Below are 24,689 nucleotides of genomic sequence, written 5' to 3'. Positions count from 1 at the left end.
GATAACAATTAAAAAGTAATTCTTCATGTTTTGTTGTTTTTATTTTCGAGCACAATTCAAACACAACACTTAATGGAGTATTAAAAATTCCAAATTTAAATAGATAGGACTAGATTACCTAATTGGTAAAAGGAAAATATATTTAAATAAGCATTTTATGTTAATAACAAATAAGTCAGAATATTAATATAAAATAGATTACATGTTATATAAAAATTATAGCATGTAAATTAATAGTATATAAAAATACAAAAATAATTATTTATTTTTTCAAATAATGAATGCACCCAAATAAATATTTAAGTGAATTGCTTTAAAAAAATGCCCCTTTTCTTTTTATGTTTCTATGCACAGAATTATCACTATTATTATTATGGATCAAGTGTTACTTATGTGTCATGTAATACTTAACATATTGTCCGTAAAAGAAGATACCCTAGCTTTGTAACTAACATAATTGTTTAAACTGTTTTTATTTCTTTAGTTAATAATGGAAAAATTGATAAGCTCCGTTTATATTTTAAACTTTAATAAGCATAAGCTTTATCTGCTAAACATGTAAATCTTACCTTGATGCATTGAGGATATTTGATGCATAGTTCATCTAAAACAAACCAAAGTTTTAGAATATATTTTGTATTTTTTTAAATATTTTTTTTAATGTGATAAAAAATATGTTCTGGTAAATTTACGATTCTTAATTTTAGTTTAAAAAAAATGCTTGCGTATTACCAGACCTTTTCTAGAAAAACAAACTTTGTATCGGTTGGTTTATTAAAATATTCATGTCATCTTTTTCTTTCTAGTCTGTGTTCAATGACGAGATCTACAATGGTATAAATGTTTGTAAAATGTTTTCCAAGATTTAGTTGAAAATAATAATTTACTCTCTTGTCAAAACGTCCAAAGGACGACGGGGGGAAGTGGTCACGGTTTGAATCTGGGACCATCGATAAATCCAAACGACTGTCCAACATACAAACCGAACGACCAGACAGCTAAATAAGGGTATTGCAGACTAAAATGTTTGTTTCGTTGTTCTTTTTTGTTTTACTCCAGATCATTTTCAAAGTCTTGCATTATGAACATACGATCTGTCAGATTCTTTTCTTTAAGTCTGGATTTAAGTTTTCAAGATTTAGTTTTTAAAAATAAAAACTGGCGAAACTTTAAGCACAAAGAAGAAATTCTTTAATCATAGTGTCACAAGTATATACATTAATACTTAAACTTTGCATTTTACCTTGTATTTTCTCCAACTGTTCTGCTGCAGGTAATAATCTAACTTTTGGATCTTTCAAAACTTGTATCAAACAATGAAACCATCCTTTGTATACAACAAGTCTGTCTAGTAGTAAATTAGCTCCCTCAATAGGTCCGTGTCTTTTCATTTTATATTTTACATCAATCTGAATTATAAAGTATATGTTTAATGTAAGATACTAACTCATTGTATATTAAATAAAATTCTTAATACTAAAAATAGGTACAATCTTATTTAACATTTACAGAAGCTACAAAAATGTCCCATATTTTATACTAAATATTTTTTTAATTATTTTTTTAAAAAAATCGTATTGTGAATAAACCATTTAAAAAAGAAATATTACAAACAAAAAAAAAACAAGACAATATCTCCTTTACACAACTTATAGAGCGATTGCTATTCTCTAAATGAATAATGAATGTTAGATAAAAAAAACAACAACAATGTAACGAATTATTTACTACGCCCAAATTGCCCCTTTTTCACCCCGAGAAAAAACCTTGGTTAAAGAAAATCGATAAATGGATAATATAATTTGTAAAATCATTATAATATTCTAATGATTGGCCTTTAGATATAGACTTAGAAGACGATGAGCACAATTTTTTTTTTAGAAAATTAATTTATTAAGATCTGAAATAAATGCGAAAAATCCTAAGATGTATAGTTCTCGTTCAAGATAATTATTTTTTACTTATCTAGTGAAATTTAAATATTTTTTTTATACATTAAAAAATACAACTCTCAAACAAAAATTTTACTTGTGTAGCCAACGAGCTAGTAATTCTTTCCCAACGAAATACACCTTTAAAATTTTAATAATATCGTTAGGGCCGGTTTCCAGTACCAAGTCTAGGTTTTTCCCACCAAGGTTTTCTAGCCCAAACAGTTTCCACGAAATAATAATTTATGTACATATTGTTATAACCTTGTCATGCACACCGCCATCCAAGATAGTGCAGAAGGTGCGCACTGTTAGAGATTAGACTGAGCAAGATGTTGACATTAAAAGAGAAGATAACGATTTCCGCCAAAGTCTAGAGATCATGAAGAGTCTGTGTTCAAAGCAGACGTTTTAAGACTAAAATTAAGACTGCTTCATTGATCCTTATGGATTTGTTGTGATTAGAAGTACTCTTTTCTCATATAAAGACAAAACAACAGAAAAATACACATAAATAGAACAGACACAACATTAAGGGTTCAGCGGCTACACAAAAGCTTCTTGGTCATTTTCATCTTTCCTGATCAACGAGTGGCGTTGATATAGTCCTGCCGAGTAAGGTACGAACGAGTTTTTGTACCGCTCTGTTCTTGTCTTGATCGACAGTAGTCGCCCACTTCGCGACGACATAATGTAGTTCTGATGGAGCGGGTAACGTTTTCTTTCAAGATTTTTTCCAATTTTCCTAGACACTTTTGTTTAACAAGTTTTTTAAAATATGGTAATGTATTGAGTGTAATTTTTGATGTTTTTTTAATGATGTTTTCTAGACAACGTCATAGTTTAGAATCAGAGTTCCAAGGTGGTCTTCCCAGGAATACTGGTCATCAATGATGACGCCTAGATATTTATATGCCTTCACTTGTTCTATAGATGCAGATGTTTATTTGTCAGAACACCAGTTTTTTAACTCTTCTATCGAGCGTGATACTGAGTTTCGTCTTCTGAAATAAGACCGACTATGGCATTATCATCAGCGATTTTAATGCGTTTAATTGAGTCATAGATGCTTCTTTTGTTATTAGTCATTTATACATCTGAAATGTCCCTATGGAAATAAGCACCGTTGCCTCGTTGAGTTGCCTCCTTTAGTTATTACAATATAAACTCTTTAAATGATATATCTGAAATTTTATAAATTATTCACTTATCTTTCAATTGTCATAAAAAAAGAGTAATAATAAAAATTTGGCATTTTTTTACCCGTTTCAGATCCATTACTATTACAACAAAATAAATGAAAGGTAAGATTTATCTATATAATTAGGCCTAAAAGTTGAGATGCTCAATGAACACGCTTAGGCCTACATATAATGATGTTATTTGTTTGTTTTTTTTTTTTTTGACATCTTATTTTTACTTAAACCAACAATATTATATAAATCATATCAAAATTTTAATGATTTATGGAAAAAAAACATGACATCGAGTATCGAGTATAACAAGAGTATTTTTAATGTCTACGTCAGTGTATATTAGAAATGTACTCGATGTACACCACAATTAACAAAGAATAATACTTAACGATGTGGAGGATAGCGTGTTTTTGATAAAAATATTTTTTTTTAGAATTTTTTGCATGATATCTACCGTTAAGTATAATTAGCAGAAGATAAATTTTTGAAAATCTTTTTGCATTGGTTTGTAATAAAAAAGAAAAGAAAAAAAAAGTATCAAACACATACTTCGGCAATGTCTGCTCGATGTCCAAGCACAGTTACCAACAGAGCAATTGGCAATTTCATTAAATAGAAATATAATGTAGATGTAAATCTACCTGAATTTAACTTCTGATTTAGCAATCTTAAAATCTATATCTACAGATCTAGAATCCAAATTCAGAATAATTTACATGTAATTTAAATTATATTTACGTGAAAAATACACAGAAATATTTAACCTCCCTTTCATTTATATATTGTTTTAGAATTGGTTAATTTAAAAAAATTGCTTGCATAATTAATTTTATAAACTAAACAGTTTTCTTTTAGAAAACAAAAAGTAGCTGTTGCGCCTCAAATTTGCAATCCACAACGCATGGTGAAGTAATATTTTTTAATTTCTCTTTTAGATTTTTAGATCTAAGTGTGACAGACGGAGATTTTGTACAAACCTATAGCGGCTTTTCTCCAAAAGGGAGCCTTTCAAATGAACATTTTTACCCGACAAGATTTCTGTTAATCACCCAAAAAATAAAGGTAACGTGCCAATAGAAATCTACAGAGAGTATTTTAAATTATACTTTGATGTTAAATCCAGACATGGAAGCATTAAAAGACAGTAGTCTAGACTAAGATATTGAATCTAGAAATGTGGTTTAGACGATACATTGGTTAAAATATTCAAAAATATATATTTATTTAACTCTATAATCAATACAAGTGAAAATATTCAGTGAAAGATTGTCTAAAAATACAGATCAAATTAAATTGTTAGATTAAACATTTTTAATGGTCAGCACTGACTCTTCCCCGTGTTACCAGCTAGTACTTTTTCTTACACAAAGAAATAGGTAACCTGTTAAATTTGAAAAAAAAATGGTTAGAGCCGTTTTCGAGATCCTTGTCGACCCACGAATGTTTTTTGAGTTTTGTTTATACTGATGGTAAATTTGCAAGCTTATTCTTAAAATTTTGTATGCATGTAAGTATGTTTACATGTATTTTTGGGGGGAAAGTATGAATGTATGTTTGTATGTTTGTATCTCTCTTTCTCTCTCTCTGTATATATATATATATATATGTATGTATGTATGTATGTCTCGAATAGAAATCAAAACTTTTGACCTATCTTGATTTCACCTGGCAGAAATGTTCATTGGCTAATAACTTAGACCGTAGTGTATGTATTGTAGCCCTAAAACAAACTTAAGACACTAAAAAAAAGTTGCCCAACTGTGACGATACGAAAACGCTTGCATATAAAAGTTTCATTTGTGCTCAACTGCTTGAGAGAGAAGTTAGATCCAAATGACATATTAAAACTCAACACCCTAACAATAGTTACAACTTATAGCGTCTCGCTTTATTAAATTAGAATAGTATGGTGAACAGTAGGAGACGCAAAGCCAGTCCGAAATTCCCCCCGCCCCCCAAGTCACCCCGCCCTTGGTATGAGCTGAGTCTCCGGATCGCGTGATAGGGAAGGGACAAACTTTCCACTATGACTCATACCAGGAGGGCGGGCTAATGGTCAGCAGGTCAGCATTCCTTTACCTGTCCCACGTGGACTGCGATCGCCCTGCTACACCCCCCCCACACACACACACAATCATAAACAGGTGGGGGAGCACATCGGTTTTGGACGGCAGTAATTTTAGAAATTTAATAACTTTAATCCCATTGGATCAAGCACAAATATTATTTTAAAATTCAGAATCCCACAAATCGATTGGGCCAGGCACCTCTGGCTATGCAAATGAGTTCGAGTCCCAGTCTATATAAAAGGGGACTCGGGCTCCAACCCAAGCTTACACCCGCCAGACAGATTTCTATATTTAATAGGCGAGAGGCTGGAACTTAGTTTCTCTCATAAAGCCGCCTATAATTTAAACAACCGTGGTAGGTTGATCTGATTTATACAAATCTTTATATATGTATTAATTTGTGCATTTATTAATACTATGTAAGTATGTAACTTTATTTTATCTTCAAAACATTGTTTATTACCGATGGGCTATGTTCTCGCCTATTTTTATTATCTTCCTCAACCTAGCGTTGAGATGTTCTAATCTAGATCTACTGGAGCGATCGAGTCTTTTACAAGAGTCCGAATCGTGCTCTCTCTTACTAGATCCATGAATATGTTTTGCTGTGTAACATGTCAGCTTATTTTAGTGACGGCATGTCATATACCACATCTGTCTATGGCATTTACAGTCTTTATAATTTTACTTCTATTCAATCCCGCTATGTTGTGAATAAGATTTAATCTATGATCATATCATTCCCTCCCCCTGTATATCTACATATTTTTCCCGTTAATCATAAATGATTTATACAACATTGCCCACTAGAGATGTATGCAACTCTCCCCTTTTATGTTGTTTTTTTACCATATATTCTTGTTCACTTTTAAACATTTTTCTTGGGTTATCTCTCTTATTTTATTTTGTTTTATATAATATTGAAGTTCGAAGTTTAGACCTGATGTTTACTTGTATGAGCCTAACATCATGGCTTATTTTACTTATAGCCTCACGTATTGCTTAATGTAGTTATTTCCCCTGTTTTATTTATAAAATGTATTCATTGAACGGAATGAGCTCTATGCCTCACATGCACAATCTGATGGATTGCATGGCATACGAGAGTTCCTACCTATTGCCATGAGGAAGTTTCTAAGCGCTTCTTTCTTTTCAGCCTGGTTGTTATTGGTGGTGCAATATTATGCACACTAGACTCGCAGTCTTTTCACCACAAGATATGCACTGTCTACACCTGTTAGATCGTCAGCTTCGACTGGATCAGCAGCGTCACCAAACCTGAGCCTACAACGTCTGAACTCACCCCCCCCCCTTTTCTGTCAGCGAGAAGGAATCTCAGTAGTGCCCACTACAAACGGCCCTAAAGCCCAGTGCCCACTATCAATTGCCTACGGTCCAGTGCCCAGAAACTTGGCCAGTGTTCAGCGCCTACTGCCCAGCTTAAACTGCCCAGTACAGGCTCTAGCTGTCCACTGCCCAATATCCACTGCCCACTACCTACGGTCCTGAGAATACCCTTCCCACCTTTCGCTACAGACATACTCCTGTTCAACTCAAGCATCGTCTATCTACAAGAAGAATCAGCTCCAAGTCCTTCCCGCATCTACCAGACAAGCCCGGCAGTCAACCGACCAGCAAAGAAAGTTAAGAACACAAAATAGAAACACTTATCCACTCCTTCATATGCAATCAATGATGAAATTAATCCACCTGAATCATTGTTGACTCACTACCCAAGCTAGTAGTGATATTGTTGTTGTCAAATAAATTTGTATTTTTTATGCAACCTATAGTCAGCTCATTTGTTCTAATTGTTGCTCGTAGTGTGCCTGTTCAATATTTACTTATGTGAGCGGGGAAACTCAAAATTACTTCCCCTAGAGTAACGAACCAAAATCATTTAAACAATATTAAAACCTCTCCACACCAACTCTATAAAAGTATATATTCTTGAATTCGTGCATTCGCTTTACTTATAACATTATTATTTTCTTGCATGGTTTTTAATCCATTAAATCAGTATCTCTCTCTCAGAAAGAGATAGATAGATAGATAGATAGATAGATAGATAGATAGATAGATAGATAGATAGATAGATAGATAGATAGATAGATAGATAGATAGATAGATAGATAGATAGATAGATATACATTAAAATAAAACTTACTATATCTGATTCATTAAGAACAGCCACATTATATTTATGAAACACGTACAGAATATTTGTTGAAGTTATATATTCTCGGAAAATATATCTTATTTTCTTTTTTAAAATCTCATTCAACTCATGAATATTAGCTGGACCACCAGTTTCATTTCCTGTAATTGATCCGGAATTATCTACTGTAAGGTTAGAAATGTGTGAAGAATTTCCTTCTGCTGATCCAGCAGGTATCTCTACCGATGTGTTTTCAGGTCTATCTAGTAAACCTTCTCTATCTTCTTCTCTTTCTGTTTCTTCTTCTTTTGCTGAATTTTTAAGGCAACATTTGTAACATGGAAAACATAAACCTGAAACAATAAATATTTATATAATAGAATGTGTAAGAAAAAGTTGCAATCATAAAAGTTCAATATTTTAAGGATTATCTTACAGTCAAAAACTTATTCAACACTTTTCTTGTATAAAGACCTCGTGTGATGAGCTATATAAATGTGTATGTAAAGGCCTCATAATTTGTATCAAAAGCCAAAGACACAGCAGGTTAGATCTACTGCTTCTTCTCTCAGTTTTTTGTTTGCTCTTAAGTTTTTTCTTGGTGGCCACACTCTTTGCATTATACCTGAAAACTCCAACACTCACGGCCTTGCATCAGTGCGATCTCGTATGTGGATGGGCATTTTTAAGCATTGCAATGAACAATAAGCTGAATTATTTTCTAGCCAGCACACTGCCCTGTTCATACAGTAACACGATCGAAAAAAACGCGATCAAAAACCAATTAATTCAGCTACTCACTCGTATGAGCAGAGGTTAATCAACAAAAGTGGTGTAAGGCAGGACAATGTTTTTGAAACCATCATATTAAAGCCTACAGAGTTTTAAAGTCTTGAGCCTCAATAGTAAACTGGGCGTTGGTGAAATAGTTACAACATTGCTGTAGAAATTGAGAAAAGCAGTCACTATACCAGAGAAGCGTGTTAGAACCATGTCAACTAGACCCCCACCAGCAGAGCTTTACAACAGCAGAGCGTAGATTCAACCACAAATAGTTGAAGGCTATCGCAGTGTTAGCCTTTTCAGAACACATAGATAGCAAGTGCGTGAGCTTACTCCTGTTACCAGAGGACATTAGCTGGTTGTATTTTGGCACTGTAGTCCAAACAAAATAGCAGCATTTCCCTTTCGGGACTACTAAAATAGGGATATGTGTAGAAATAAATAAAGAAGATAAAAAAAAACACTAATATATCACTAAATAAGTTTTAATAAATATTTATAGCGAAAAAAAACTCATGGAATCGCAAAAATATATATTTTTTTTTATAGTTCATAAAAAGGTTTAGTTGTTATAAGTGTATATTATAGGTAAGTAAAAACGTGTAAAATATTATGTTTTTTTTTGTTCCTCAAAATGGGGAAAATTGGTGTTGTGCCAAAAAGAGCGACAGACGGACAAAGAGAAAGAGAGTCAGATAGATATATAGATAAAGGATAACATTTATATGTAATTAAAATCTTTTTAAGTAATTCCATTAAACTAAGTGTAGAAACATAGAATTGTTAATTTGATGTTAATGAATTTTGCATAAGATCGCTGTGTTATGGAATATTATATATGTATTAGAAATAGAAAAATTATAAGCCTACATATTACCTCACATTATTTAGCTAAAAAAAAGAATTTCCACCTTTTGGTTGATTTATAGTCCACACATTTATTGCAAAATTCGATAGCTTTAACTAAAGCAGAAGCAATCACCTATAGTATGGATCTCAGAAATAGAACATAGCGTAACATTTCTATACATACATTTCTAATTTCAAACTTTCAGGCCAAACAGATTAATGTGAATTTGACTATTTTCATACAAAAAGTTTACTTCGTTTACATCAAATTACATATATAACATAAAAAGTAGACGAAAAGAATGATACTTAAACAATATAATTTACCTTCTCTGGAACTCATTTTGGATTTAGATCTCAAAAGCAATAATGTATAACCAAATTATACATCAAGTTATTTATCTGTAAATTCTGTAAAAAAGAAAATATAAAAAAAAAACGTATTCAAATATTTAAAGAACGTAACGGATAGACCCAAATTTATATAGTATAGTAGATGTATCATATATACATGGGCGTAGCCAGGATTTTTTTTCGGGGGGGGGGGGTTTTGGAGGGGGGGTGAATTTTTTTCTCCCCCCCCCGACCCCCCCCCCTCCAGGGAAAAAAAATTATATGTATTTATTGTCACGAGTCAAGTCTGTGACCTATTTCGACCAGTTTCTAGAAGCTCGAGTTCAAACCAGTGCAAGTTTCCAGCGTAAACAAGTTAATTTTAGGTATCCAATCAAAGAAAGAGGTTAAGGGAAAAAATAGCACACGTCAGCTTCTAGAAGGTCAAAGTTACTAAAATAATTATCTGAGAAGGTTCCATGATTCTGGAATGTACGATCAAAGAAAGTATAAATAAGGGGAAAGTCAGTTAGTCGGGGTCCTCGCTCAGTTCTTGATTAGTAATAAGTTTTGTGATATTAGCGGGTCCATTAAGTAAAGTTTTAGTAGTTGAAGTTGAAGTTATACTAAGTGAAGTTTTATGTATCTTTAAGTTTTATTTATGAAGTGTCAAGTTGTTATTGAATTAAGAAGTTAATTTGATGTGAAAGTTGAAGAAGTTATTAAAGAAGTTTGAAGATAATACAGAGAGATGTTTCTTTCTTCATTTCATTGAATTGTCAAGTTTAATCATATAATCCCCGGCAAGTGTGATCGTCATTTCATATGAATTCATCAACTTATTAATACAATCCTTTCGGACAGTTCATCACATATATGGCACCTCCGATAAATAAGGCAAGGCATCGATGAATATATGCATCAAACAATAAAGGCGACATCGAAGAATAAAGTCGGCACATTCTAGCAAGTTCTACGAATTTCAAAGAAAAAGCCTCTAACGAATAATTCAAAGCCTCTCGTAACGACAAAGCCTCTTTCAGAAAACTTCAACAAGACATACATTCATTGCTACGAAAAGTATTTTATGATTGAAACTTCCAGTCAACAGGTCACATAATAGTTGGCAGAGAGAACGTCCTGCGGGAAAAATCTTCTATTTTAAGGTCAGTACCTTACATTTTACATTTACTAAGCTGTGAAAGCTACATTTACTAAGCTGTGAAAGCTACATTTACTAAGCTGTGAAAGCTATATCTACTAAGCTGTGAAGGCAACGTTACTAAAGCTAGTTGTCCACTAGTTTGTTTACAAATACTGACCACTTGCATTCCTTAGCGGAGACACCGATCGATATTTAAATAGGTCAGCCCTCTTTCACTTTTTACCTGTCCTACGTAGTCGCTGGTTCGCTGGCTAGATTCTGCTTGATGAGAGTGTTGGCAGAACATTTAAACACCTACATTTCTGATATCGTTAATTTAATACTATGGCGTCTCAAGCAGACTCATTTAAATTATATTTAAAATTAGCCAAGGACATTGGTATTCCACAAGAACATCAGTGGGAATGGTGTCAAAAGCAAATTAAAGAAGACAAAGAGGCAGAAGAAAGAAGACGTAAAGAAGAAAGAGAGGCAGAAGAAAGAAAACTTGAAAGAGAAGAAAAAAGAAGACAAGAAGAAAGAGAGGCAGAAGAAAGAAAACGTAAAGAAGAAAGAGAGGCTGAAGAAAGAAAATTTGAAAGAGAAGAAAAAAGACGACAAGAAGAAAAAGAGGAAGAAAAACAAAGAATTTTAAGAGAAGAAAAATTAAGGCAAGAGGAAAGAGAGGCAGAAGAAAGGAAACGTAAAGAGGACAGAGAGGCAGAAGAAAAAAGATTAGAAGTGGAAAAACTCAGACTTCAACTTCAGGAACAGGAGTTAAAATTTAAAAAAGAAAAAACAGAGGTTCAACCGACTTTACCTACTAGCAATGCTTTTGACAAGTATAAACCTTTATCTAAAATATTACCTTTTCAAGAAAATAAAGATAATATAGATTCGTATTTGATGAGGTTTGAGGAGTTAGCGAAAGCATCAGGCTTACCAGAAGACCAATATGCACACCATCTCTTGATTTTATTACAGGGTAAAGCATTAGATGTATGTGCACAAATACCATCTCATGAACATCGTACTTATGCAGAAATAAAAGAAGCTTTACTAAGACAGTTTGGAGCTACGCAAAATGCTTATCGCAAGAAATTTTTTTTCGAAAGACCAAGGCAGGAAGATGATCCACAGTTGTTTGTCTCTGATATGGTAATGTGGTTTGATAGGTGGATATCTTTAGCCAATATTGATAGAACGTATGAAGCATTAAGAGACCACATATTGATTGATACCATTACTCACGCATATGCAGAAGATATCCAATCTTTCATAATCGAGAGAAATCCTAAAGATCTACAGACTCTAACAACAATAATACGTCAATATAAAACTGCCTATCCAAGTAAGCAAATTAGATCAGCAACCGATGAAATGTTTATTTGCTTTTCAAGAGATAACAGACCATTGCCATCTTTTCAGACCGACAAAACTTTAATATGTTATAAATGCAATACTAGAGGTCATTTCGCCTCACAATGTAGAGTGAAGGTCATAGAGTGCAGTTTTTGTCACATGAAAGGACATTTAGCAAAGGATTGCAGAAAGAAACATACTAGTATCAGTGACAGATCTAGTGACCAAGCATATTCGCAAAACAGATCATTAAATGTAAAGAATTCAACATATGGAAATAAGAAACAGGGTTTTACCAAAAACTCGAAGGCACATCACTCAACAATGACTGTTATCACTAAATCACAAGGACTTCAGTTTTATCCTGGATTAGTCGGTTCTCAAAGAGTACAGGTGTTACGAGACACAGGTAGCACTTCAGTTGTTATACGTGCAAATTTTGTGAGATCAAATCAATATACAGGCAATGAAATCGAAGCCACTGCTTTCAACGGCACTGTAAGTAAATTACCAGAAGCTTTGATACATATTACGACTCCATTTTTCAGTGGACATGTAGAAGCTTTAGTAGCTCAAAATCTACCTGTTGATCTCATAGTTGGTAATATACAGGGAGTGCGTGACTGTACTACACAAGATCTTATTGAATGGAACAATACAATAGAAATGAGTCAAGAATGCAATGTAGTAGTTACAAGGTCAATGCAAAAAGAAAAGGAAAGACTTGAAACTGAACATATTGAACACAAGAATTCTGATAAAGTTGTTCAAGAAAATAAAAATGATAAGAAGGCAAACCATTCGCATCTACAGACAAATGAACTTGAACAATTTCATAGCGAGGAATTTAAAGTTGAACAGAAAAATGATGAAACATTATTTAAAATGTTTAAAAAGGCTCAATCGAACATCAATCCACAAGAAAATAATGATCCTTATTTTAAAGAAGGACTACTTATGAAGAACAGTCAATACAAAAATAAAACTGTTGAGCAAATTATAGTTCCAAAAGTATACAGAAAGACCATTATTAATACAAGCCACGATGTACCGTTCGCTGGACATATGGGAGTTACCAAGACCAAGAAAAGAATACTTCAAGATTTTTACTGGCCAGGTATTACTAAAGATGTAAAGAAGCACATTAGTACCTGTCATATTTGTCAAATGAAAAGTCCAAAAGGTAACAAAATACAAGCGCCATTGCAGACAATGGAATTGACTGAGAAACCATTTCAAAAAGTAGCAGTTGATTTAATTGGTCCAATGCCAATTGAATCCAGCAGAAATCACAAATATATTTTAACTTTAGTAGACACATGTACTAGATGGCCAGAAGCTATTCCGTTAGTCAATATTTCTGCAATTGATGTTACCAGAGCTTTATCTGAAATTTTTTCAAGGACAGGGTTACCTGAAGTTATACTTTCTGACCGAGGTAGTCAGTTTACAGCAGATATAACTAAGACATTTATGGAGATGTACAACATCAAGATGAAGTTTACGACACCATACCATCCTCAAAGCAACGGGCTTTGTGAACGGTTTAACAAAACATTGAAACAAATAATATCAAAAATAGCAAATGATAATCCGCAGAATTGGGATCTTCTTTTGCCAGCTGCATTATTTGCTTATAGAGAAAGTATCCAAGACACCACAGGATTTTCTCCTTTTGAAATGTTATATGGAGCTAATCCAAGAGGTCCTATAACTACCTTCAAAGAATCACTACTTAAGTCAAACCATGATGCATCAGATAAGAAAACCGCATTTCAGCATGTTCTCAATACAAGAAATACAGTAATAAATGCATGTGAAATAGCTAAGGAAGCAACAGCCAAAGCTAATGCTGCAAGTCATAGAAGAATAAATGAACATAGAAAACTTAGGTACTTTGAACCAGGTGACAAAGTTAAATTATTATTACCTGATAAGAAAAATAAGTTCTTTATTAAATGGCAGGGTCCATTTACTATTTTAAGAAAAGTCACAAATGTAGATTATGAAATAAATATCAATAACAGAAACAAAGTGTTTCATATCAACATGCTACAGAAATACAACGAAGCTACTGATACAGAAGAAGAAGACGTTGAACTTGAAAAACATATTTCATGCTTAGCGATTATTCCAGAAGAAAAAGAGGAGGATATGGATGAATTAGTAGTGCCAACTACAACTTCTAGACAGACTGAAACCTGGCATGCTGTCAAACTGGACAATTTATCATCACAGAGAAAAAAAGATATAATGAATCTACTCCAAGAGTATGCTGATATATTTACAGATGTTCCAGGTAAAACAACCATTATAAATCATGAAATCAAATTGACAAGTGACAAACCTACCAAGTCACGTCCATATCCACTACCTATTCATTATAGAGATTTCCTTCAGAAAGAAATCAATGATCTTTTAGAACAAGGCATAATTGAACACTCGAATTCACCTTATGCTGCTCCAATAGTGCTTGTAAAACGTTCACAGTCATCATCGCCAAGAATGTGTGTAGACTTTCGACAGTTAAATAAAATAACATGCCTTGATTCATATCCAATGCCTAATCCAGAGGATTTAATGTCACAGTTTTCTGGAGCTAAGTATTTTACGAAACTCGATTTGACAAGAGGATATTATCAAATACCTATGACACAGGATTCAAAACAATACACTGCTTTTACTACAGCCTTTGGCCTTTTTCAATATAATTACATGCCATTCGGTTTAGTAAATGCTAGCAGTACTTTTAACCGAGCAATTCATAGGATGTTCGGACAACGAAAAGACACAGTGTCCTATATTGACGACATATGTGTGTTTCATAATACATGGGAAGATCATATTAAAGGACTCAAAGAAATCTTCCAACAATTGAAAGACAATGAATTTACTGTAAAACCAAGCAAAGTTGAATTAGCAAAATCAGAAGTTACATTTTTAGGTTATAAAGTTGGAAACAATTCACTGAAAACACAGGACGATATTATTAAACGAATTTTGGACATTAAAATACCTCAAACAAAAAAGCAGGTTAGAAGTATATTAGGACTTTGTAATTTTTACAGATGCTTTATTCCAAATTACGCATCACTGACAACACTTCTTACTAACCTTACGAAGAAAGGACAATCTAACACGATTCCATGGTCACCAGAATTAGAAGAGACCATAAAGAAAATTAAGTATGCTTTTGCACAAGAATCCATTTTGAAATTACCAGACAAGAAGAAGCGGTTTTATCTTGCTACAGATGCTTCCTCATCGGCAATAGGAGCATGTCTAATGCAAGAATATGAAGGCATTCTACATCCTGTATTTTTTATAAACAGAAAACTATCTTCAGCAGAGACCAGATACTCGACCATAGAGCGAGAGTGCCTGGCGATTGTCTGGGCCATTTCAAAATTTAGCAAATACCTGTTGGGAGCACCTTTTACTTTACAGACAGATCATGCACCACTGGCATTTCTCAACTCTAAAAAAATGTCAAATAGTCGTCTGACACGATGGAGTTTGCAGTTAATGGACTATCAGTTTGATGTAAAGACTGTTCCAGGAAAATTGAATGTTTTTGCTGATACTTTGTCCAGATGTATTTAGATACTATACAATATATTGTTTATTGTTTAACTATATTTTGTTTTATGTTAGAAAAACAAATTTAATCATTTTTTATTCCATGTGTTTGTAGTTATTTTAATATTCAGATACTCTATCAACTCAAGTACCAGAGGAGATATAATGTATTATTCCGTTTTGTTAAATTTTGTTACTTTGACATCTTTTAGTTACACAAGTTGGGAAATGTTCATATTAATATATCAATTATTAATAATAAATGTATAGAACTAAGATGTATATTATCTAATATTAATTATATATGCTGAATGTGTACAACATTTTGAATTTTGTTTTATATTAATATGTTAACATGATGAAACATTTTTTTTTATTTTTTAGTTATGAGTTTTGTACATTCGATTGAGCAATTATATCAGTGTTTTAGGCATATGCTATACTACTTGCTTTTATATGCAATTTTATCAATGTTTTAGGCATATGTTATATTGCTTTTTTAAGCATTTTATATTGCATACAAAATGCTAAAAAGGCAAGGGGGTAATGTCACGAGTCAAGTCTGTGACCTATTTCGACCAGTTTCTAGAAGCTCGAGTTCAAACCAGTGCAAGTTTCCAGCGTAAACAAGTTAATTTTAGGTATCCAATCAAAGAAAGAGGTTAAGGGAAAAAATAGCACACGTCAGCTTCTAGAAGGTCAAAGTTACTAAAATAATTATCTGAGAAGGTTCCATGATTCTGGAATGTACGATCAAAGAAAGTATAAATAAGGGGAAAGTCAGTTAGTCGGGGTCCTCGCTCAGTTCTTGATTAGTAATAAGTTTTGTGATATTAGCGGGTCCATTAAGTAAAGTTTTAGTAGTTGAAGTTGAAGTTATACTAAGTGAAGTTTTATGTATCTTTAAGTTTTATTTATGAAGTGTCAAGTTGTTATTGAATTAAGAAGTTAATTTGATGTGAAAGTTGAAGAAGTTATTAAAGAAGTTTGAAGATAATACAGAGAGATGTTTCTTTCTTCATTTCATTGAATTGTCAAGTTTAATCATATAATCCCCGGCAAGTGTGATCGTCATTTCATATGAATTCATCAACTTATTAATACAATCCTTTCGGACAGTTCATCACATTTATGTGTGTGTGTGTGTACATAATCGTTATTACATTCTGACCCTTCATTCTTCCGGAAGACGTTTATTGTGCCCTAAAATAGGTTCTTCCATGAGTTAGTGAAAAAATTGTAGATTCCCCGACATCACTAGCAAAGGGTCTTAGCGCTCCCCCAGCGCGGGGCGAAGCCCCGCCGCCAAGCACTATTTCTGATATTGAAAACCAACAAAATGCATATTCTGAGGTATCTACAGTGGATTTTTCTGCTATTAAAAAGTTCTATTTAAAAAACCTAATGTGCTATTCTTACTGACTTAGACCCTCCCTCGTCGTTCGGCGCATTTGCCATCAAGCTGTTTCCATAAAATTGTGGACTCCCCGCCATTACCAGCAAGGGGGTCTAAGGGAGCGCCAGGAGCTCCCCAGCGCGGGGCAAAGCCCCGCCGCCAAGCACTATTTCTGGTATTGAAAGCCAACAAAATGCATATTCTGAGGTATCTACAGTCCATTTTAATGCTATTAAAAAGTTTTATTTCAAAAACCTAATGTGCTATTCTTACTGACTTAGACCCTCCCACGCCGTTCAGAGCATTTGACGTCAAGCAGGTTCCATAAAAATCTGTCACTGGTAATGTCTGAAGCCTTTTCCCACCTACCATGAGGACCTCCATGAATGAGTGGCGTCAAGTTGTACTAGGATATCATTGCAACTCTTCTTATTCGTAATTCATTTTGTCGGAGAACATGTCCCGCTAACCTCATGCGTCGTTCTCTCACAATCTTACTAAGGGGTCGACTCCCAGTTCGGCATAGGATTTCTTTGATTTAGATCCGATCTCTATAACTGACTCCTGAAATCTGTCTTAGCCATCTTTGTTGAGTTATATTTAGTGTTTTTCGATTTCGGTAGATGACTATTCACTGCAGTTTATTAATGGAGCCCTGCCACTGGTAAAAATGTGTAACCTCTCTTGAATACGCTCTTGGAATTAAGTGACTGTAGTTTGCTTTAGATTTTATATCGAAAAGAGAAGTTTTATCGTCAAAATCTTCTGTTGGGGGTTTTCCACCTCAAAATGCTCTGTAGGGGGATCTTAGACTCAAAACCATCTGAAGGGGTTTTAAACTTTAAAAAAAGCCATCTGTAGAAGAAACTCAAAACCCCGATTGGCTTGGCTACGCTCAAATAATTTTAGTGTGTAATTTGCTTTTTTTTTATATTGAAGATGTATTTTTAGCACCAAACCCCTCTGATTGGGGGTTTAAACTCAAAACCCCTTTCGGCAACGCTCATTGCATTTGCTTTTTTTCTTACACTGAAGATGGCGGGGGGTTTAAACTCAAAACCCCTTTGACTACACTCATAGATTTTAGAGTGAGTAATTTTCTTTTATTTATATTGAAGAGGTACTTTTTAGCTTCAAACTCCACTGGAGGGGAGTTTAAACTCAAAAAAACCCCATAGACTACACATAACATTTTTAGTGTATAATTTGCTTTTTTTTTATTATTAAAAAGAGGTATTTTTTACCTTCAAAGCCCAGTGAAGTGGGGTTTAAACTCAAAACTGAGTCAAAACCCATTTAGCTACGCTCATAACATTTTGAGTGCGTAATTAGCTTTTTTTATATTAAAGAGGGGGTTTATCGTAAGTTTTAGACGGGGTTTTAAAATCAAAATCTTCCTTAACTGTGCTCTTGGAATTAGGGGATTTTCGTTTGCATTTTGTTTTTGTTTTGTTTTATAGAAGAGGGGGAGTTAACTGTAAAAACACCAGGTAGGGGGTTTAAAACTCAAAACCCCTGGTAGGGGGTTTTAAACTCGAACCGCTCTGGTAGGCGTTTTAAACTCGAACCCCCCTGGTAGGGGGTTTTAAACTCAAAACCCCTTTGGTTGTGCTAGGGCAAGTGATGGTTTAGTATTAAAATCTTACCTAAAATAAACAAAATCAAAGCAAAAAATCAGTCACCCAATTCCGACTCCCCCCCCCCAAGGGGGGGATTTCATTTCGGGGGGGGGGGGTTGAACCCCAAGAACCCCCCCCCCCTGGCTACGCCCATGCATATATATATATATATATATATATATATATATATATCAGGTGACCGAGCCTCGCTCAGATAAATAATCTGTTAAGGAAGAGTATATACTCGAAGTCATTTTGGGAATATTGTTGTAATTACGAAAATGAACGCTAGGGTAAAGACTATCAATCCGAAGAGTTACTTTTTCGTTCTGTTAGTTCTCAATGTAATTGTACATGGCGATTAGAATAGATAGTCCCCACAGCTCACGTCTTAACGTTTTACATTGCTTCTTTCGCTTAAAACTATTGGGCTATTATAGGCTTGGAAGAAAGACTTTGCAGTGTTGCTTCTAAAATGGTTACTTTTTGACATTTAATTTTGCAATTAATATATTCATTATGGCTCTGAAACATGAAAACTTTACAGAAAATAACTAAGACTTCTTGAGTGCTTTCACCAAAGATGCTTGCGCTCCATCAAGAACATACGGTAGCAGGACCGCACTACAAACAGCGATGTCCTTGCCAACGCCGGTATGAACAGTATAGAGGGACTTCTTATGGTCCGACAGTTGCACTGGGTAGGGCACGTATCCCGTATGGGAGATGAACGTATGCCAAAGGCAGTCTTTTTTTGGTGAGCTAAAAGGTTGTCGACGTAACCGAGGCACCCCACGGAAACGCTTCAAAGACCAGCTTAGGCGTCAACTTTCCTTGGCTGACATAGAAAAGAGAACCTGGTTGTATGCGGCCTCCAAACGAGACAGCTGGAGGTCACTCACGAAGGCCGCGGGATACACATTTGAGACCAAAAGAAAATCTGCTGAATTATAGTAATTGTTTTAGACGAAGAGAAGTTTCTTCATTGAATAACATACTTAGATCGACTTAGCGATTGACACTTCTAGATGATCCTCTTATCAACTGGCAACATTCTGAATGATCGTATTATCAACTAGATCTAGCTACTTCTATACGATCATCTTATTCAAAGACGATTTCAAGATCCTCGGCAATCACGATCATCGATGCTGTGATATAGATCAAGATAATCTCCAACGTGACATCTGTCATAGCATCTTCATAGATCTTGACATCCGACATCCACAATTGATGATTGTGACAGCGCCTTTTCCCCTTTCGTGGGCAGCTAAAAAAAGTCATTACGGGAATTTCCTTTGGCTAAATTTTATAACCCGTTGATAGAAACAAAAAAAAAATATATAAAAAAACGTATAGCTCTAAAATGAATTTTTATTAATTGGGTTTAAATACATTTAGCTTGAATGTTGCAATGTTTTTTAGACAATTGAATGTATTACTATAATGGACATTAATGGGTATAATTTAATTAAAATAATCAAACGAATATAACAATGTTAGTTGCTTTGTATCATTATTGTCATGTCTAAATGACAAATGCAATTAAGATAAATCATACTTATATTATAATGTTCCTTACCCATTCAATATTGTATATATTAAAACTAACGAAATGTGATTTAAGTACATCACCAGGTGACAGATATGGGAAAAATATCTTCCCGAGTTCATTTTGGAAACAAGTTTGTAATGAGCGATCTGGAAACTACTACCATTCTGAAGAATTATTTTATGTTCTATTACTTCTAAATAACTTGTACATGACGATTAGAATAGAAACGTAAGTCCTCCTACAGTCTAGAAAAACTACAGCTCATGTCCTGTCGGTTTAGATAGCATGTTTTGTGTAAAACTATTGGCCTACTTTTGTCTTCGAATAAAGATTTTAGAGTGAAAATACTTAAATTTAATATTGCCAATAGTATATTCCATAGGGCTTTAGTAAAAAACATTAAGTGATAGAAGATTATAGGGTTGAACATGGACTATGTATCAATAGGGGACTCACAGACCTATATATATATATATACATACTTATATATATATATATATATATATATATATATATATATATATATATATACATATATATATATATATATATTGTTAGGGTCTTCTCAATCAGGCATGCTGCAAACATTACTTAACAACACAACAGCACATCTAACACAAGAACTTGACAACAAGAGCTTTAAGTAACAAAGTGGCGGTTTAATTACAAATACATCGAAACCCAATTGGCTACATCAAATTCAAATGCTTTCTTGAACTTAACAGAACTGCCTAACTAAACATTACTAGTTTCTCTAGCTCGTACAGCTACATTTTCGAGGACTCAAAGGTACCACAAGTCCTTACTGCTTTGCTGTCCTGGACTCAACTGTCTATTGTTACACACTCTCGCTAGTCCGTGCAGGCTCTCGATCACATGACCACAACATGGGTCATATTTGCGTGAACTAGCAGTACTGTCCCTTGTCTATCGACAGCCGTTGACCTGTGTTATTGGCCTCAGTCGTGTGTATCAGTAGGCCGCACACATATTAACCCTTTCAGTCCGCCACTGGAGTTACTACAATATATATATATATATATATATATATACCTAACGAGACTTGATATTAAGATCTTTTAACACTACAAAAAACTTTGAATTTTTTTTTTAAGTTGAAAAAAATCGTTTTTTTGTAAAGTAGTTATAAGAAATAAATTTTGTTTTTTTAAATCCTAACCTATGTAACATATAATTAAATGTTTAGATCTAGATCTAGTAATGGGCTTTATTGATGAACATAAAAATTATATATGTGTCAGACTTGAATAGCCCAATTTTTCAGTAAAAGAAATTACAAAAGTCATTTCTCTATAAGAAGTTACGAAGGCTATATAATATACAACCACAGACCTATATATAGTACAATAATTTTTTTTTTTTTTATTTCTAGTTACAATTATTTTAGGTAGGTTCTGTTTTACTATTACATACCAAGTATTAGAGTTTAGAAAAAACCCAGGTTCGTTTCTTGTGCAACGCTTTTAGCTAACACCAAATATCATCTCTCCATTAGTATATTTAGATATATAAATAAATTCTAGTCTAGATCTATATATAAAAATCGAATAGATCTAGTAATAGTATAGATTCTATCTTGAGACTAGATTGCCGAGTCTAGCCTATCCTATGCATATAGTTAGTTTTTATTATAATAGTCTAGATATTACTAAAGACTTAAGTTTATTAATTATTAGATATAGACATAGGACATAGATCTAATAATACTGTAATACATTTACTATACTCTATACATAATCTACTAGATTAGAGATCTAGGCATATCTATAGATATATCTATAATCTAGATCTATACAATATTCATTATAATACTTCTACTTATTTAATAAGCTAGTACTTAGACTTAGATCTATTATAGTTTATTAATAGATTTACTTTTCAATGCCTAGACTTAATAATAAAATTGCTAATGATGTCTAATGACTGATTTTTTAAATTTTTGTTTATAATAATAGGCCTACTAGATCTAGGTCTAGACTCTACTTAAATCTAGTCTAAAATAATGACTGTTTAAGACTCTAAATAAGTGAGACTTTCACATATAGGTGTTGTTAGTAATACGGCATGTCGGCTGAAAGTAAGCTGTATACAAAGTATACATATATAAAGTGCTTTTTTTGTAAAAAAAAAATAGATGCTGGTACTCAGTGATAGATTGCCTAACTTTCAAACTAATAAATTAACAATTAACGTTGAAATATAGCATAATAATATCAGTTTTATTTAAAAAGAGAACTGAAAAATGCAATGATATATAAGGAAAAGTTAATATGTTAAAACGTTATATTCCTTGACTACGTCATACTGACCAGACGTCTGTCCTAGCTGTGCCTTTATATCTCCAGAGGTAGAGATGAGCGACTCCCACCCCCTTTTTATTTGTTTATTCATCACATTGAGTTTATTGATAGACAGGTTACTACATGTTAAATACGATGGGCGTAGGTTTAATGTCAGCGTATGTACACTCTCTAGAGGCCACACCTTTCAAGGAAACTAAGTTTGTTTTCTTGGTAGCAATATGCTGGAATGTAAAGAAACACTTGACCACTGTAACTAGTGTACGGGTATAATTTATCTATATGCTTGACTGACCATGTCAATGTGTTATATTTTGTGTCTGACCACTTAACACTATCGCGTATGCCCTTGGGAAAAAATGCATAAATGATCAACACTATCAACTATAAACATTACATATGTAGGCTCACTACGTCTATCTGACCAGGTTGTTGCAATCAGTCGAACACAAAGTCTATTTATGCTATTTTTGTTTGGTAGCGAGGGTGAGGATGAGATTTTTTCTTCTCTAGCTAGTTTTCCTTATGCTCTTAGATCTATCTAACAGTTGATCTAAACATAGATCTCAATAATAGGCCTACAGACTACAATTAAATCTATGCTTCGCAACATCTTAGGTTCAAGCTATAAATAGGTATAATTGATGTTCCCGCTGTTAATAAAATATCGTTGCCGCAAACGGATTTATCTAAAACAATAAATAATTGACCTACTAAGCTTCCGATTCCTAACAGCTACTATCAGTATTAAGCGCTTAAAGGCAGAACCAGGAGCAGTCTTTGGACTCTAGACTATAAGTTCAATGACCAGTTGTTGGTCTGAAATTCGTGAACGCATACATCTAACCACTATACAAGGCAGATTGCACTTTACTTATGAGAGATTGACATTAGTAACTAGTTAAATATATACTAACATATTTTACATTTACCCTCCCACACAAAGCCCTTATATTTGGTGGCCTCTTACATACAACAGACACGCTTATGCTACACAGATTAATTTGTGATAGGCCTATCTGTTTATAAATACTGTTAAGCTTGAATAAATCAATCAGTAACAAAGTTTAAAATAAGATATATAAAAGGAAAAAAAAAAAACAAACAAGCAATATAGGCATGTTATTTAATAGTTTCGTAAAATGATCAGCAACACAAGCTTTTTATAAGACACTTAGGTATTGGCTCTGGCTCCGGCTGAATGTCATTTTTACTATCCAGCAATATTCGGCTACGGCCGCATATAAATAAGTACTATGCGGTTCACCCCTAATATATATATATATATATATATATATATATATATATATATATATATTAAATTAACAGCAAATAAAATATTACACTGCTTATACTAAGATACCTTAACGGTGGCAATACCACACTATATACAACGACGTTTTTAACAGAATAGTGGGACATTATGGTCCGATAGTTTTTATTTTCTTTGTTTTTGTATGGGATAATAGACGTCGAAGTTGGAACACTTTGCCTTCTGAACGAAACCTGGCGTAGATGCCTTCGTGGGACAAATAGGCCAGATTAGACACAAAGTTGTCCTGTCTTATCACTTTCAATAGAAAATGCTCAGTTAAAAGTGTAGGATTTAAATAGATAAGGTTACATAACTTACATTTATCTAACAACAATACTTACACAAATGTGTTATAAAAAAAGAAAATGTCTGATTAGCAAAATCAGTTTGGGATTACCCGTAGATAAGAGAAGAAAAGGACCATGGAAATCCCAATATTCTTAAAGACTATTACTATTATAGCTTTTATATATCACTACTTTCATGCTTATAACATGGTCATAATCTCATTTGTGTACCAGTGAGGGGGGGGGAGTATTATGATTTGGTTTTCCGTACTGCCTTTAGGCGCTCAGTAAACACAACTCGAACCAAGAGCCCCTTCTAGGTAGCCAAGCCATGCCAAGTTGAAGTGCACTTGTCCTCTCGACCACGCTTCACAAAAGAAAGTCACAGCGTTCGCGCTCCTTAAAGCTACTTGGTTATGAAACATTTTAAAATATTACCAAAGTGTTCTTCTTCAACAATTTTCCTAAGAAAAAGTATCTAATGCAAAGTCCTTTTTTTCAGGAAGGTTTCGGGGTAGGATTTCATTTTTCCTTTTTAATATTTGCACACGTACCCAAGCATACGCACACATAAGCTCTAATTTTATACATTTATTTTCATTACATTCAATTATTTTTTTTTTGATGTTTTTTTGCACTCTAGGATATATTTTTTTCTGTTGTTACTGGATTTATAGTGCAACCATTCACTTGCAATCAGGAAGTATGGTGTGGCGCTATGAATTCCTCTTTGGAGTCGGAAACGTAAGAAAAGGCATAAATTCCTGAAAAGTCAATGATTGGTTGCACCTC

General features: G+C 33.6%; 2 protein-coding genes across 2 annotated transcripts in view; one reads left to right on the top strand and one right to left on the bottom strand.

The window, feature by feature from the left end:
• The window catches only part of LOC106062552 (uncharacterized), a gene marked incomplete at its 3' end in the record, with an annotated part of 113,096 nt that extends 89,149 nt beyond the window's left edge, over positions 1–23,947 (bottom strand). The window contains exons 1-5 of the mRNA XM_056017935.1: positions 23,929–23,947; positions 9,314–9,397; positions 7,364–7,707; positions 1,244–1,409; positions 570–604 (exon numbers count right to left, since the gene is read on the bottom strand). Of these exons, the coding sequence (XP_055873910.1) occupies positions 570–604; positions 1,244–1,409; positions 7,364–7,707; positions 9,314–9,329 (561 nt within the window). The remainder of the gene's footprint in view (positions 1–569; positions 605–1,243; positions 1,410–7,363; positions 7,708–9,313; positions 9,398–23,928) is intronic.
• Positions 12,150–15,428, top strand: LOC129924117 (uncharacterized). Its single transcript, XM_056017934.1, has one exon. It carries the CDS (start codon positions 12,150–12,152, stop codon positions 15,426–15,428), a length of 3,279 nt encoding a protein of 1,092 aa, XP_055873909.1.
• Positions 23,948–24,689: the final 742 nt, after the last annotated feature.

The sequence above is a fragment of the Biomphalaria glabrata genome, unplaced genomic scaffold, assembly GCF_947242115.1.
Source record: "Biomphalaria glabrata unplaced genomic scaffold, xgBioGlab47.1 scaffold_22, whole genome shotgun sequence".
Classification (NCBI taxonomy): Eukaryota; Metazoa; Mollusca; class Gastropoda; family Planorbidae; genus Biomphalaria; species Biomphalaria glabrata.
This window is presented reverse-complemented; position numbering and strand designations above follow the sequence as displayed.

Bases quoted from the DNA above. Each gene is read 5' to 3' on its own strand.
- LOC129924117 (XM_056017934.1), top strand. From the start codon at position 12,150: ATGACTGTTATCACTAAATCACAAGGACTTCAGTTTTATCCTGGATTA.